The 16,237-nt window shown below is 36.5% G+C and overlaps 1 protein-coding gene across 13 annotated transcripts in view; it reads right to left on the minus strand.

Annotated features, from left to right (window-relative positions):
• Dnm3 (dynamin 3) overlaps positions 1-16,237 on the minus strand; it is a 556,846-nt gene that overhangs the window by 340,434 nt on the left and 200,175 nt on the right. For all 13 annotated transcript variants that reach the window (XM_074047471.1, XM_074047470.1, XM_074047469.1 and 10 more), the window contains exons 5-7: positions 10,411-10,509; positions 9,703-9,863; positions 5,517-5,659 (exon numbers count right to left, since the gene is read on the minus strand). In XM_074047471.1, coding sequence (XP_073903572.1) covers positions 5,517-5,659; positions 9,703-9,863; positions 10,411-10,509 — 403 coding nt within the window. The remainder of the gene's footprint in view (positions 1-5,516; positions 5,660-9,702; positions 9,864-10,410; positions 10,510-16,237) is intronic.

Below are 16,237 nucleotides of genomic sequence, written 5' to 3' on the forward strand. Positions count from 1 at the left end.
TTTTCTGGTGTTCTTAGTGGCACCTACTGGTAGAGTTAACATTGCACTTGGCTCAGCTCTCAGAGTATCATTATATGAACACATGTTAAAATTTATTTTAGGCATTTAACTAGAGTAAGTATCTTAAATATCATTGTCTTTAAATGCATTCTATTCATTTAGTTGCAACTATAGAATGGTATTTTAAAATTACTTGAATTAAAAATTAAAGGTATGCAGTAAAACTTAGGTGGAATAGTCAAATGAATCTCAGCTTCTATGACATCACACTTGCCCACTTTCCCAACTGCTCTGGTTGAAGCACTCATATCTCAAGAATTACTCTTCCTTCCCACAAGAAGACCCTTGGTGTCTCCTTCTCATTCTATAAATTTTTTCTGGGTGATCAAGGGTGACCAGAGCTTCAAAAGTTTTCAAAACAGTAGTTTCTCCAGGCCTTCCATTACAGTGCCTAATTCATGGGAGCAAATGCTCTCTATGCCCAACCATGCACTGGACATTTATTTTTTTTTCTTAAATTTCTTGAATTCAGTACACCTAAAACTTGAGCCACTCAATTCTCTCCCTCCCAAGGCTGATTCTTCTGCATTGGTACAGCTCTCAGCATTCCTCCTGGGATTACTGAAGTCACCTCTAGATGCCCATCCTGCTTTTAGGTTTATCCTTGTCAAGACTACCTCAACACACACCTCTGACCACTAGACTCCTCTCCACCTAGCTCTGGCCTTGTTTTTCAGTGTATCCCCACAATTTGATAATAAAACCATACCCCTTAATCCATAACCCAAGATTCTACATAGTCTAGCCCCGGCTGCTCTTCAGCCCCCTCTCTCACCGATCATCTGTACTCAACTTCCAAGCCAACCATAAGGAAGTTACTTGCAGTTCCCCAGATGGACCATGTCCCTGTGCTTTCATACTTGCTTTTCTTCTGCTCAGAGCACCATCCTCTCTGTACCTTGCTCCTCTGCCTGGCTGCTTTCCATCCGTATTCAAGACGGATCAAGCCTTAGCTCTTCCCAGAAACCTTTCATGATCCCTGACCCTTCTCATCTACCATTATTCCTTCTCACTGCTCAGAGTTAAGGGCACCCATCTGCCTCTTCAAGCCTATTTAGAGTATAGCAGACTATATTGAGATTGCTTGTTTATCTATTCATCACTTTTCTAAAGGTAAGGACTAATCATTTTACTTATGTCTACCTTATCAAAATATAAGGGATGTTCAATAAGTATTTGTTCAATGAAGGAATGAATTCTGTTAAGGTGACTGGTTAATACAAAAACAAAAGAAAGAAAGAGAAAACAATTATTTCTATTTGTTGAGCTAGGGGCATAACTAAAGTGGTAGAGCACCTGCCTAGCAAGTGTGAGGCCCAATTACTGCCAAAACAAAGGAAAATGAAAATAATTATTTCCATTTGTGATTGTTACATTTAGAATCTCTAATTTTGACATACTGAAACTATTTTCAAATCCAAAATCTACTAGGAAAAAATTAAAAACATCTAAAACTTTTATCTTTTTATTGTCTTTCATCAAAATAATGGGTGAATTAAAAGTAACTACAAATTCCAATGTAAAATGCCCACTGAACAATGAACAAACACTTAAATAACAAGGGATAGGAATATAAAACAGGTCATGTTAAAGGGAGGACACCAGGGGAAGGTAAATGAAGAAGATAAAGAGGATGAATACAGAACATTAAACCCTGTTAAGTCATTTTATAAGGGCAATGGGGCTCGTAGATTGGCAGAGTCAATACTGTGAAAATGATTATACTACCAAAACCAATTTACATGTTCAATGCAATTCCCATTGAAATTCCAATGACATTCATCACAGAAATTGAAAACTCAACACAAAAAATGAAAAATTTGTTCATTTGGAAGCACAAAAGAACATGAATAGCCAAGGCAATACTGAGCAAAAAGAGCAATGCTGGAGGTATCACAATACCCAACTTCAAACTATATTACAGAGGTATAGGAATAAAAGCAGCACGGTACTGGCACAAAAACAGATATGAACACTAGTGGAACAAAATAGAAGACCCAGTTATGAATCCACACAACTACACCCAACTGATTTTTGACAAAGGTGCCCAAAACATACGATGGAAAACAGACAGCCTCTTCAAGAAACATTGCAGAGTATCTGCATGCAGAAAAGTGAAACTAGATCCATGTTTGTCACCCTGTACAAGTATCAACTCAAAGTAGAGTAAGGACCTTAATATAAGACCTGAAACTTTGAAGGTAGTGCAGAAAGGAGCATGCCCTGGAATTAATAGGCATAGGCAATGATTTTCTCAGTAGAACTCAACTGGCTCAACAACTAAGAGAAAGGATTGACAAATGGGACTACAACAAAAGAAATGGTCACCAGATTGAAAAGGCAGCTCTCAAAAAGGAAGAAAATCTTTTCCAGTTTATACATCTGACACGAGATTAACAACCAGAATATATAGGGAGCCCAAAAAAACTAAACTCCCCCAAAAAAATCAATGACCCAATGAAGAAATGGGTGAATGAGCTGAACAGAGCTTTTTCAGAGGAGGAAGTCCAAATGGCCAAAAAACACATGAAGAAATGCTCAATATCCCTGGCCATAAAGGATATGCAAATCAAAACCACACTAAGATTCCATCTCACCCCTGTGAGAATGGCTACCATCAAGAACACAAACAACAACAAATGTTGGCGAGAATGTGGGAAAAAAGAAACCCTTCTACATTGTTGGCAGGAATGTAAATTAGTATACCCACTATGGAAAACAGTATTAAAGCTCCTCAAAAAACTAGAAATAGAACTGCCATATAGTTCAACAATACCACTCTTAGCGATATACCCAAAGGAATGTAAGTCAGGATACAATAAAGACACTTGCACACCGATGTTTATTGCAGCACTATTCACAATAAGCAAGCTATGGAAACAACCCAGATGCACAAACAACTGATGAATGGATTAAGAAAATGTGATATATAATGGAGTTTTTTTTCAGCCATAAGGAAGAACAAAATCATGTGGTTTGAAGGCAAATGGATGCAATTGGAAGACATATTAAGTAAAGTAGCCAAGTTCAGAAAGATAAAGGCTGCATGTTTTCTGTCATATGTGGGAGATAGACACAATACAAATACGAGGAATATTGTGAAATATTTACTAAGGGGAGGTAAAAGAAGGAAGTTAAGAAGGTGAATATAAGAAGGTGTACTTTCTATACAAGAATGAATATTGAATTTTTAAACCTATTGAAATCACCCTAAGAAGGGGACTAAGGTAAAAAGGAGAAAAACAGAGGGGCTGAACCAATTCAGGTTCTAATACATATATACATGGAAATGTCACAATGAAACACCCTGTATAGCTATCTTAAACAAACAAAAAAAATGCCTTTTTTTCAAAATCGGAGAACAGGAAAGTGAAACGGGTTCTGTCTGGGGGTTGTACCAGTGGAAGGGGGAAGATATAAGGAAAGGGTGTAGGAGGGTGAATGCAGTGGAAATATTATGTACTCATGTATAAAAATGGAAAAATGAGACCTGCAGAAACTATTCAAGGAATGGGGAGAGGGTGGGGGAATAAAGGCGAATGATAGATGGAGTGAATTCAACTATGATATATTGTAGGAACTTTTGTAAATGTCACAAAGTACTCCCAGTACAACAATAATATGATAATAAAAATAAATTTAAAAAAGAAAGGGAATGGGGTAGGAGGGAGAATAATAGAAGAGAAAAACCATCTGGGTATAATACATGTATATATGGAAATGTCACAACAAAAGCCCCATATAACTATCATAGGCTAATAAAAATGATTTTTAAAAAAGTAACTACAAATTATTTAGGCAAGAAAAAACTAGGAAATAGTTAGGGCTAGCTATGCTGACCCTAAAGCTGTGCCCAATTCTCTTGTACTCCTCCTTACATATGACAAATTCCTCTCATTCCTCAGGGTCTTAAGTATCATTTTCTCTGAACTCATACCTTTCCTCACATATAACTGCTTCCCCATCTGATCTCCTAACATTTCTACTTATCAAAAACATAGCACTTATCAGCTTCTAAGACAATTTCTTATACGTTTGTATTCCCCTGTTCATCTTCTTGAGAGCAAAGTCTTACTCATTGTTGAATCTCTTGGTAGATAATTCAGAACCATGTACTCTTTTCAGAGTACATGAAGAGATGAGTGGAAGGAGGAATAAAAGAAGGCAGGAAGGAGGGAGGGGAGAGATGAAAGAGGAAAGGCAGAAAGTTAGAAGTAGGTCAGGAGAGATAAGGACACAGAAAGGAGCTGAATCAACAGTCTAGTCAACAATCTAGCAGTAAAAAATTCTGTAATCTGAGACCCATGAAGTAATCCTAGATTAAGTTAGGTGTTAAGATATGCATAGGGCCTGAACAGAAATAGCTTTCCTCTCTCTGTATTATGAAGAACTTTTACAAAATATTAACAAAAACCAAAAAAAGAGAGAAAGAATAAATGAAGAGTTACATCTAAGATAAAAAATTTCTATGATATGATGGATCCCATCATTTTTAAATGAAGTATAAAATGATGCATTTAAGATGTTACTTAAATAATGTGAGCATTTAGAAATATCCCCACAAAGAAAGGAATTAAATTGTATATTTTAAATGCCAAATTATGGGTGTTTTGATTTCAAGATTGCAGAGAAATAAAGGTATCATATGAGGTAACAAGCATCATCACTGCAGGTCAACCTCAGGTGTCCTGGAATTGTAAGCTGGGCAGGGGTCTCCCAGTTGAGAGGTACCTGATGCAAGCTGCAGCACAGGGATAAAGGGACAGATGAGACTAGAAGAGGTTGAGGGAGAGACTAAAAACGTAAGATAGAAGGAGCTGGTAATTCTCTTAACTACTCTGCTATCTTACCCTATGGCACCTCAGGGGTAAATCTACTAACTCGAGAATAAGGTGGGAAGATCATAAAGGAGTAAAATATGCTTGGTAATTTTTATGTTCGCATTTCTAAAGGATCACATTAAAATCATTACCAAGAAGAAAAAAAACAATTTAAATGTTGCCTTACTGTGTACTTTTTTACTAAATTCTTCATTCTTGTTCTACTGAAAAATGTACACAGATAGATCACATGATGTAATTGAGATAAAAAGGTAGTAAGAACAGTATCATCCATAGAAACAGTTGTAAAATGCAGATAATATTTTCATCTATATTTACTCACTTCTAAGACTTAAGGGCAAAAAAAAAAATCCTGCTGAATTATCACCACTGAGTAAACAGTAGTTTTACTCACTGACTGAACTCTTGGGGATGGGCAATTGCTTAAATTCTTCATAACAGAATAATCAACAATTGTTCTTTGAGAAAATGTAACAATCTAAGGGCCACTGCATTACACACAGAGAACCTCATATGTTTTACTTGCCTCGTTGTTAAGTCTAGAAAACCATATGACTGAGGCAAAAGCAAACCAGAGCAGTTTAAAATGAAGGAAAGAAGAGAAAGGTGACCTACTGTAGCAGAGCTTTGGTCTTCCTGGTGGGGTCTTCTGGCTTGAAGTTCTTGTAGGCTTCTACTTCATGTTCGATGGAGAGCAACTGTCCCTGTAGCTTGTTCCTGAAGTTTGGCAGGGTATCTCGAATGTGGTTGGTAAGTTGCTAAATAAAACAAAACAAAACAAAATCTCACATGCATCTAACAGATTGAAAATTAATTCATAAAATAAAGTTTTCCTAATCATTCACAAATGTATACATTTGAAACTGGCTATGCTGGTAGGTAGTGAGAAGTGCTCACTCTCCTCCATTCTAAAATAACCCAAATAAATGACTTAATTGAAGGAATGTTGAGCAGCTCCAAAGAGTAAGTTTCTCAAAGGTGAGGCATTCACTTGGGTTATCTCAGTGTGTCCTAGAAGATCTGATTCGAATGCAGCTGATGTGACTAAGGATGCTAACCCAATAACACCTTAGCATGGAAACAGATTCACTGTTCAGTTCACCTACTCCATAGCAAGGAAAGTTAAGTCAGAAAGTGGTAGAAATCGAGGAAGTCAAGAGTTACAGGTGCTGCCTGATGTTTTCAAGAACAAATGGATGGGCACGCTGGTGGAGTTTAGGTGTTATCGAAAGGTACCTCCCTGTTGTAACTTTCACTGTACTCTGCAGCTCAAACTGGTGCCTCCTCTTTTCTCTATGTCTAGACTCAGTTCAAATTTGGTTGGTCAGTGGTCAAGAGGTTATATCCAAAAATCTCATGACTAAATAAAACTTTCTGCTCTTAACAGCTCTACCTGACAATGCACTTGATATTTCCTCTGAGATCAGCAAACACCCTGGGCTCAGTACAACACACATTTCACTAAGAGGCTGTCTCACAGTACATGTTTAATTAGGAACAAAGGTGGGATATACACATTCAATTCTCTGCTATATGTTCTTTCTAAATGCAGTAAAAGAAAATCTGACTAAAATAAAGAAAATGTGAAGAAAAAATAAAGATGATATTCTTGACCTGCTTAGGTAATAAACTAGGAACCAAGAGAAACAGATAATAATTTAAAAGTAAGAAAAATGAATATATTCAGACTGACTGAAGAACTATTTTAAATCATCTTTATGTGCATCTGAGGATATCTTATTATATTTATTCAATAAATATATTGTTACTTAATTGTCAATAGTTCACGACTACATTACTCCCTGCTATCAGGTATTAATACCTGGGTCTGGGCTGCTGCTGTGGCTATGAAGCCGGACAGTGACATCACAATAGACAAGGACACAAGCCTAAGAGAAACGATAGCCATGAAAAACAGTAACCAGTTGACTTTCATGTGAGCTGACAAATAATACACTTGGTTTCCTCCTTTGTTTCTCAGATAGCTCAACAGTGGAGCAACCTTGTAAGCCCACTCTTGGCTATCTGAAACACTGCTTTCCCTGGATTGCATGACCCACGTTCCTCTCATTTTTTTCCTAACTATTCTTAATATACCTTTTTCATCTCCTTTAATTATTCATCCTCATCATCAGACCAGTAATCACTGAAATTGTTTTAAATATGGGTCCCACATCTCTTCTCAGTGAACTCTCTGTTCTCTCTTAAGGCAATCATAGTCCAACTAAGGATTTGGTAAATATCCAAACATCTTTGCTAAAATGTTATCTATAAATAGGACTTATCTCTGCTATGAGCATATTCTTTTACCACCTGCTTGACTTCTCCTGGATGTGTTAATGGCACTTCAGTGTCAACAAGTCCTGATTGCTACAGTTTGGATCTTCAGTATTCCCAAAGACCCATGTGTTAAAAGCTTGGTCACCAGCCTTGGGAAATGATGGAACATTTAGGAGGTCTAGTAGAAGGCAGCCAGGTCACTGAATTATGCCCATGAAGGGGATATTTAGATGGTGGGCTTTCTCTCTCTTTCTCTGCTCCCTGGCCAGAGTCTAGTAGCTTTGTTGCTGTGTGCTCCCACCATGATGTACTGTGCTGCCACAGGCCCAAAGAAATAGCATCAAATGGCTATGAACTGAAACAAGCCAAAATAAATCTTTCCTCCTTATAAATTATCTGTTTCATGTATTTTGTTACAGCAATGGAAAGCTAACACACTGATCTTTTCAGGTTCTCCAACATGGAAATACCATGGCAACCTGGAAACTTGGAGCTATCCTAGACTCCACCTCCCTATCACCTATCACCTGCCACCAGCTCTAATCTACCACCTAGTCTCAGTTCTCCTAAATGCTTCTCAAATCTGCTGTGTTTTTTTTTTTTTATAATCTCCACTAGCCAAGCTACCAATAACTTTTTATCATCTTTACTATTAACTGGTCTTTCCAGTTTTTCTTATGACTCATCTGCAATTAATCTTCTGCCTATCATACCATATTCTTTTTAACCCACAGATCTTATGCTGTTCCCTTTCTCAGATCTCTTAAATGACTACCTGCTGCTTTTTGGATAACAGCAAATATCTTTAACTTGGCCTTTAAACATTATAAGATCCAGCCACTGCCTACCTCTTCAACTTCCTCTCTTACAACTCACACCCTCTTTCTGTGCCTCCCAGCCAGGATGGTATTTCTCAAAATGTCATGCCCTTTTCCAGTTTTTTCCATAGGAACTGCCCTCAGGGTCTATGGTACTGGTATACATTGAATCAGTGATAGAATTATTGTGGTTTCAAACACAGTATGAAGATCTTTAAAGTAATATAGTGATTATTCAGGAAAGGGGAAATCTTCAGTATAAAATTCATTCAGTTTTTAGGCAACAAGAATCCAATTATATCATAACTTGGAGATCACTTGTAACAAACAAATGACCAATCATCTTCTATTTTTCTAATAATTTGTTTCCAACTTAATTTTCCTTACCACATTAGTGAATTTCCTCTAATTTGTTTCAAATTGTTTGTAGTCTTCTTAAGCCAATACAGGTGTGAAAGCCATAATCTAAAAAGAGTTTTACTAGTACTGACTATATTGGTAGACTATTATGATTCTTATAAAACAAATATCCATTTACTTAAAAGATACAACCAAGTGCTACCTCAGAGCTTCTAAATGCTTATTTAAAAGTATAAATTTCCTGGTAGTCTGTGTTATGTCACTTAAAGTGAAAATATACCACTGGGTTTTTATTTTCTAAAACCTTCTCAATTGTTTTGTCTAAATGCTTCAAGTACAATATAACTTATTGTGACAGCCTCCACTGGTTCCTTCAAGGAGCTGACATCAGGACATTCAAAACTACCTGACTGATTGATTATGCTCATAGATAAGGGTTATAGCATAAGTCATGAGAATATTTTCAAGGAAAGTTACTGACCACATAAAGTCAATGTCACCCAAACTCAGAAAATGGGCCTTCCACAATGGCAGTGATGCCTTTTGGATGCGTTTTATGGAAGAATGTGTATGGTGCATGGAAGGGAGTAGGCAGGAGGCCAATTTCAATTCTATTTATCTTGCGGGGGAATGGGGTATCTGGAAAAACTGTTTTTGATAAGTGGAAATCTATGATTACTTAGGATTTTTTATTTTGAATATTTTAAATTAAGAAATGAATAATACCTAAACAAAACCATAAAAAAATTAACAGAAATGACTTGGTATTTCAAAAGATCAACTTTTCAGAGCTACAGGAGTTTAACTTCTTAAAATAGTACACATTGTGAGTGAACGCATGAACAAAAGTATATCTCTATTTCCTACTCCTAAGTAAGTGTGTGTTTCTGCTTCGAGAATTGTCCTTTCAGTGTTAAGGTGAACTCTTCCAGGTGCCTGTGGCTCATGCTGTAATCCTAGCTACTTGGGAGGCTGAGATCACAAGGATCAAGGTTTAAGAGACCCCATAATAGTTCTGGAGACCCCATCTCTAAAAATAACCAGAGCAAAATGGACTGGAGGTGTGGCTGAAGCGGTAGATTGCCTCTTTTGCATGTACAAAGTCCTGAGTTCAAATTCCAGTCCCACAAAAAATAATAATAAAATCTTGAAAAATATTAAGGTGAACTCAATTCTGAGAATGGTAACTGTGTGGATCTAAACATTCATGTTCAGTTTTTAAATTCCTACCGGTTAAGCTTAATGTCTTGTTTTGGAAAAAAATTATTTAAAAATAAGAAATATCAGTTCCAGTAATCTGCATATTTCATAATTGCTCTTGTTGTTTGAAAGAACATTTTTACCTGATTAAGGACCTTCTGGAGATGTGGGGTCCCCATACGATCAGCAATATGTCTATAAGCCGGATGAGAAAGGAAAAATTTTCTTTCTGCCACCATGGCTGCTTTAATGTCCTTCTTCCCATCTATGTCCTTCTGGCTTCTGTTGACCACCCCCACATAACCTGAAATGAAACACAAACCTATGGCATTTGGTACATTTCCTATCACTTCTAGTAAGATTTCAAGGCTCTCAAAGAGACTAAAAAAGGCAAAAATAGTTTTTTAAGGCTTGAAGACTAGGTTCTTTTACAAAGCTTAATCTGCAACATCAGTATTCAGTAAAGGCCACTGACTGAGCAAGAGATAATTTTTGTCATCAACAAAATAGTATCTCTCACTTTTAAAAGCTCCATGCATTTTTAAGGGAGTGTGTTTCCATAGAATGGTATGTATTTATGCAGTCTATGGTGAATATTTGTAATCCTTCTTCAAAACCCTTCTTTCTCTGTTTTCTTATTCCTATTATTTTAAGGAATAGTTCTCCTTTTGGATCATTTTTAATGCGTCATTTGGGAATTTTGCCACTCCATAAAAAGTATAGCTAATAAGAAGTCCATTCCTTGCAATAGAGGAAGCATTAAAACCCAGCCTCCAGAGGCTTGCCAGTCATTTCTCTGCCATGTTATCAAAAAAAAAAAAACAAGTCCTGTATAGACTGCAGAACATTACCCCTGCGAAGAGGCAGCAGCTTGTTCTCTAAAACATCCCTGGCATCCGTTCCTTCATCCATAAGATCCAGTTTGGTGATAACTCCAATGGTTCTCAGACCTGCATCATAAACAAACCCAACATTACACAACTTGCAGAAGACTAACAAAGTTTAGAAACATACATCTATTAAAGCTAACCATAAGGCTCATATTCCTGGTTCTTTTTCTGTTTCTCTCTCTTACTTTGCTTCTAATCCACTGTCACCCCACTCTGGTGAATTTTCATGTGACAAGGAAGAGAGTTACAAAACCACCCATCCGTAAGATAACTTTCCATCCAAGAGACAAAAACAGCTGTGTCACAAAAATACTTCTAAATACAGTCATGTATCACTTAACCACAGGGATATGTTCTGAGAAATGTGTCAGTAGAAAATTTCATCCTTGTGCAAACATCACAGCGTACTTACATAAATCTTAATGGTATAGGTCAATCTCTCAGCAGGACCACTTGATATAATCAAGAGATATGGTAAACACAAGATATATGAGACTTCTGTTAGCCAAAGACAGTAGACTGTTTTACGATCAACTGGGTTTTTTCTAAGTAGAAGGAGTATACTCTAAAATAATGCTTTAAAGTATGGTATAGTAAATACTTAAACCAGACACAGTCATTTATTACCAATGTTAAGTATTATGCATGTACATAATTACATGTGCTGGACTTTTACACCACTGGCAGAGCAGTAGGTTAGTTTATACCAGCCTCACACAAACATGTGAGTTAATGCAAGCACCATTGTGTTATGATGGCTCTGACATTACTAGGCACTAGGAATTCCTCAGCTCCATGATGATACCATGGGACCACTGTCGTATATATGTAGCCTGTCACTGATGGAAAATCATTATGCAGCACCTAACTGTATATGAGTTTATTTTTTTGAAACATACAACAATGGAAGTTATACATTTTAATTTTACTCCAATGTGCTCTACCTAATATGCCTACATTAAGTCTTTATGCATCACATTATTAAAACCAACTAAATAAACAATGAATGAATCAATGATCAGAGTATTGTTTCCAACAATTACTATTGATCAAGTTCTGAGCACTCGCAGCCAAAAGAATAAAAAGAAGATAATTAGGTATAGCCTGGTGCCATTAACAAAAATAATCCTACAGCTTTCACTGCACTTACTGCTTCTTAGAAAAAGAAAGAAGATTTAATGGAAAGAAGACTGAACTAGGAAATAATGAGGCTTGAATTCCAGCCTGAAGCAAGTCAGTTAATTCTCTGTGTCTCAGTTTCACTCATCTGCAAAATGAAGAGTTAAAGACTGTGATCTGTAAGTTGCCTTCCTAGAATCAACATAAAACCATGACATTTTAGGAACACATTAGATATACGATATTTCTCCTTTGTTTTCTTCACTAGATGAAATGGACAGTATTTGCCTAGTCATTCAATGTTGTTATGGACTTTCAATTAAATATGGTTACTTGAACATAGATTTTCCTTTACTTGAAACAATGCCAAAATATTTGGCTGTTTATTAAGTCAGCTATAGTTTTAAGTGGTTCATATATCTTCAATCTTCTAATCCTAAAAGAAATAATCCACCTACACATTTTTGAGTATGAGGAAACAAAGGCAGAGAGAGAGGCAGCATAACTTGACTAACATCAGTGAGTTCAGGCAATCAAGGTCAAGAGCCCATGCTTTTATACAGTTTAAAAACAATTTTTAAAAATGTTTAAGGCTTAACCCAAACAGGTCAAAGAGAATGGGAGAGGACTGGAGAAAAAAAAAATAGAAAATGCAAACCCAGAAAGATGACTGCTAACCAATTTGAACAGGCCAGCAAAAGTGCAAAACTGAATTCAAGAAAGCTAATAAGAGAGGCCCAGATGCTGGATGATTTATTTTAAGGCATCTTAGAAAGGTTCACGACCTGACAGGTCAATAGCACTGAAAATGGTGGAAAGGAATAGTGACCATTAAATCTGAAAACAGGAGCAGTGGATGAAAGGAAGCAGATGGTCATGGCTAACACAGCTGGGAGCTGCCCCTGGTCTATTCTGGCAGGATTGTATAGGTTTATTCTCTGTAAAAACTCAACTATAGAAACCTTTGAATTCAAGGGCATGTGACTACCTTTGGGGGTATCAGGTACTAAATGAGGGTGGTTAATAGAATTTCTACACACTGAATGGTAGGTAAGGTCTGCCCTGGATGGTCCAGTCCCCTAACCTACCTTCAAGAACTGACTGACAGATTATTACCTCCCTGACCCAAAGCAAGAGACAGGAAGAACTTTGTCTGGGGAGATGAACCATTCCAAGAGAAAAACATAGATGCTTGCTTTCAGAGAAACCCCAATCCAAACAGTCCAATAAGTCACCTTCCATGAAGTCTGCCACTCAAAATACAAATACACCCACATAGGGCTTCTGAGCTGCCAGTCACCTGCTAATAGTTCACCTTTAACTATAATGGATGCTAAAATAAACATTATAGGATAGAACCTAGGGAAAACAAAGATAATGTAAAACATAGAAGAAACTGTATTTTTTTTAACTAATACATTTAAAGAGAAAGAAGTTACTGAATTCATGAAATAAGAACAGAACACCAGGAAATGGAAGTAAGAGAAATGTGTTGGAAACCAGTAGGGGCAAAAGCACTAAACCCCATCTAAAAAACACAAAGCAAAAGGGTTATGGGTGTGGCCTAAGTGGTAGAGCCCTTGCCCAGCAAGTGTGTGAAGCCCTGAGTTCAATTCCCAATATAAAACCCCTGAAAAAATAGAATGCCATGAAAAGAAACACTCACACACAAAAAAGTCCCAATAATTAAAAATGCAATAGCAGAAATGAAAATGTTAGCATAATGGTTGCAAGATAAAGTTGAAGAATACTTCCAGTAACAAAAGGAAAAAGTAAATAATAAGAAAGGAAAAACATTTTTATTTTGCAGTACTGGGGTTTGAACTCGAGGCTTTCTGCTTGCTAGGCAAGTACTCTATCACTTAAGCCATGCCCCCAGCAGGAAAATCATTTATTAAAACTAGAGAAGCAGCTGGACATGGTGGCAGACACCTGTGATCCCAGCTATGTGGGAGTCTGTTGGTAGGAGGATCACAATTGAGGTTGGCCCAGGCAAAACACACAAGATTGTACATGAAAGATAACAAAAACACACACACAAAAAAAGGCTCTATGTGTAGCTCAAAACAAAACAACCCTCAAAAAAACCTATAAAATGACTGTTAATATCCAGTACATGGTTTAACCAGTAGAGCGCCTGCTTTGCAAGTATGAAGCTCTGAGTTCAAACCCCAGTCCCACCAAAAAAAAGAAAAAGACCAAGTATTGGAATAACTGGCATTCCCCAAAGAGACAGAATAGAGACCATTAGGGGATGGGAAGACTCTATTCAAGACATGTCCTGTAAGTGAAAGATATGAATTTATAAATTGAATGAACTCAGCAAATGGCCAAATACAAAATAAAAAGACACACTCTATCATACCAGTATGATTTCAAAACAGTAGAAAGCAAACAATAGAGCTGTTTTTTTTTCAAAAGTCTGAGGGGAAAATAATTTCTAGCATAGAAATCTAATCCAATTTGTCAATAAATATGATAGTAGAAAAAGATACTTTCAGACTTGCAGAATCCCAAAATATTTTACCTCCCTTTCTCATTTTCTTAGGTAGCTATTAAAGAAAGCATTCCACAAAACAAGAGTGAACTAACAAAGAGGAAGACATTAGATTCAGAAGCAGGAATGCAACCAAGAAGAGAAGATTTTCAGGATGGTATAGATCCCAGAACCAAGTCAAGAGAGTAATCGGTATCTACAGGAACGAGAGACGTCTTTTCCTACACGCACAAATAAGGGTGACAGAACACATGCATGCCTAATGCTTTTAAAGGTATTGAGACATTTAGACTTCTATAGGAGACTATGCAAAAACATTAGTGTTATATATGTAGAAAACTATGCAAATAAACAAAAGGATAATTATCAAGAAAAAAAGAAGACAGTAACATGCAAGAAAGGGAGATTAAATAATTCCCTGGCTTGGCTGTGAATAACATTTTCAGAATCAAAATTTTCATTCAGAAAAATGTAATTATATCACTGTATTAAAAAGGAGGAAGGTAAGTGTATATATGTATGTTTAAGTAGATGGCAGAAGGATATGAGCCAGCTAAAGTATCCTCCTCTACTAGAAAGCCAAATAAGAGTATCTACAGTGAAAAAGAAGAAATAATAGCCAAAATACATAGAAATAGGTAAATACACAGAAACAGGTTTTTAAAAACAGCTAAAAGGGTTGATAGTAATTGCTTCTGGAAACCAGTAATCAAAAGTCAGGATGGATGGGCAGAGGAATGATATTTTTTATCAAAAGCCTTCAGGACGCTTTTAAGGTTATATACACTTATAGCTTTAAAAAAAAGTTGACTATTAAACTATTTTCTTTACTACTCCCTTATTTCTAAAAAGGCAGCTAATTCCACACTTAGTGGTACACCAGAAATGGTGAAGAGGACGATTTTCTTTTTCACATTTAGCTACACAAATAGGCAGCTTAAAATAATCAATGACTCAAGACTTGCACTGGTGAAATTCAAAAAACAGCCTTTGTCAGAATAGATTTCAAAGTCTTTAAAAGCACCCCTGGAAACCTAAGGACCTGCATAAATAGAGCACATTGCTGAGCCCTGACTGCGCGCCAGACTCATTAAGGACTCAAAATGAAAACCGTATGAGAGAGGCACTGTCATTTTCTCAGTTTATACAGATCAAGAACAGTGAAAGTTGGAAAGGAAACATGCATTTGTCTAAGAGGTAAAAAGCCTCTAGATGTGGAACTGTAGTTCAGTGACATTCAAATCTACCAACCTAATTCCATTTTTAATCACTGTATTTTTCTGCCCCTGCGCCCCAATTTTTGGCTAGATTTTATAAGTAGTTATTGTGTTACTTGGCAACTTAGTGATATAATCTAGGCCTGCTTATCCACAGAACTAAAAGTTTGGCTCAATGTCTCGTTCAAGTCCAGAATTCTGGAAAAGGGGAAAATTTACATATTTAAAATAGGTTATGAACAGTAATAAGTGAATAAATATTTAGTAAAATTCTTACCCTCATATTTATTTCCTAAAAGGAAAATAAAAAGTTGATAAAAATTTTGATACTGAGTTTTAATCATATTTTTCTTTAGTAGAGGATAGCCGCAATGAAATACCAATGAGTCCTGATAAAGTCTTAGAAAAGACACAGGCATTTCAAAATTCTGATAATTGTATAGCACAGAGGCTAAGTGCCCTGTGCCACTTGAGCCACACCTCAGGTCCACTTACCTTTTTTTTTTTTTTTTTTTTAACAGGGTAGCTGTTCAGGTTTTTTTCCAATTTTTAAAACTTGAGTTGCCTTTTTTCTTATTACTAAGTTTTAAGAGGTCTTTGTATATTTTGGGTGACAGGTCTTCATCAAATGTGTGTATATTTTCTTCCTAACTGTGACTTGTCTTCTGTCTTGATACTGTGTTTTGCTGAGCAAAAGTTTTATGCATGTCTGAAATGAGTATACATTTTTAACGAGTGCTAGCATGGCATATCTTCCCCTTAGCCACTTAATTTATATGTGTTTTACAATTCCAGTTATAATACATATATAGATGGAAAGTCAAAATGAAATTCCCTATAGCTATCTTAAACAAAAATGTCTTTTTTCAAAAATGGAGAACAGGAAGGCAAAAGGTCCTATCTGGGGGTTGTTACCAGTGAGAGAGGGGAGGATGTAAAGAAAGTATGTAGGAGG

Source organism: Castor canadensis, chromosome 11 (assembly GCF_047511655.1).
Source record: "Castor canadensis chromosome 11, mCasCan1.hap1v2, whole genome shotgun sequence".
NCBI lineage: Eukaryota > Metazoa > Chordata > Mammalia > Rodentia > Castoridae > Castor > Castor canadensis.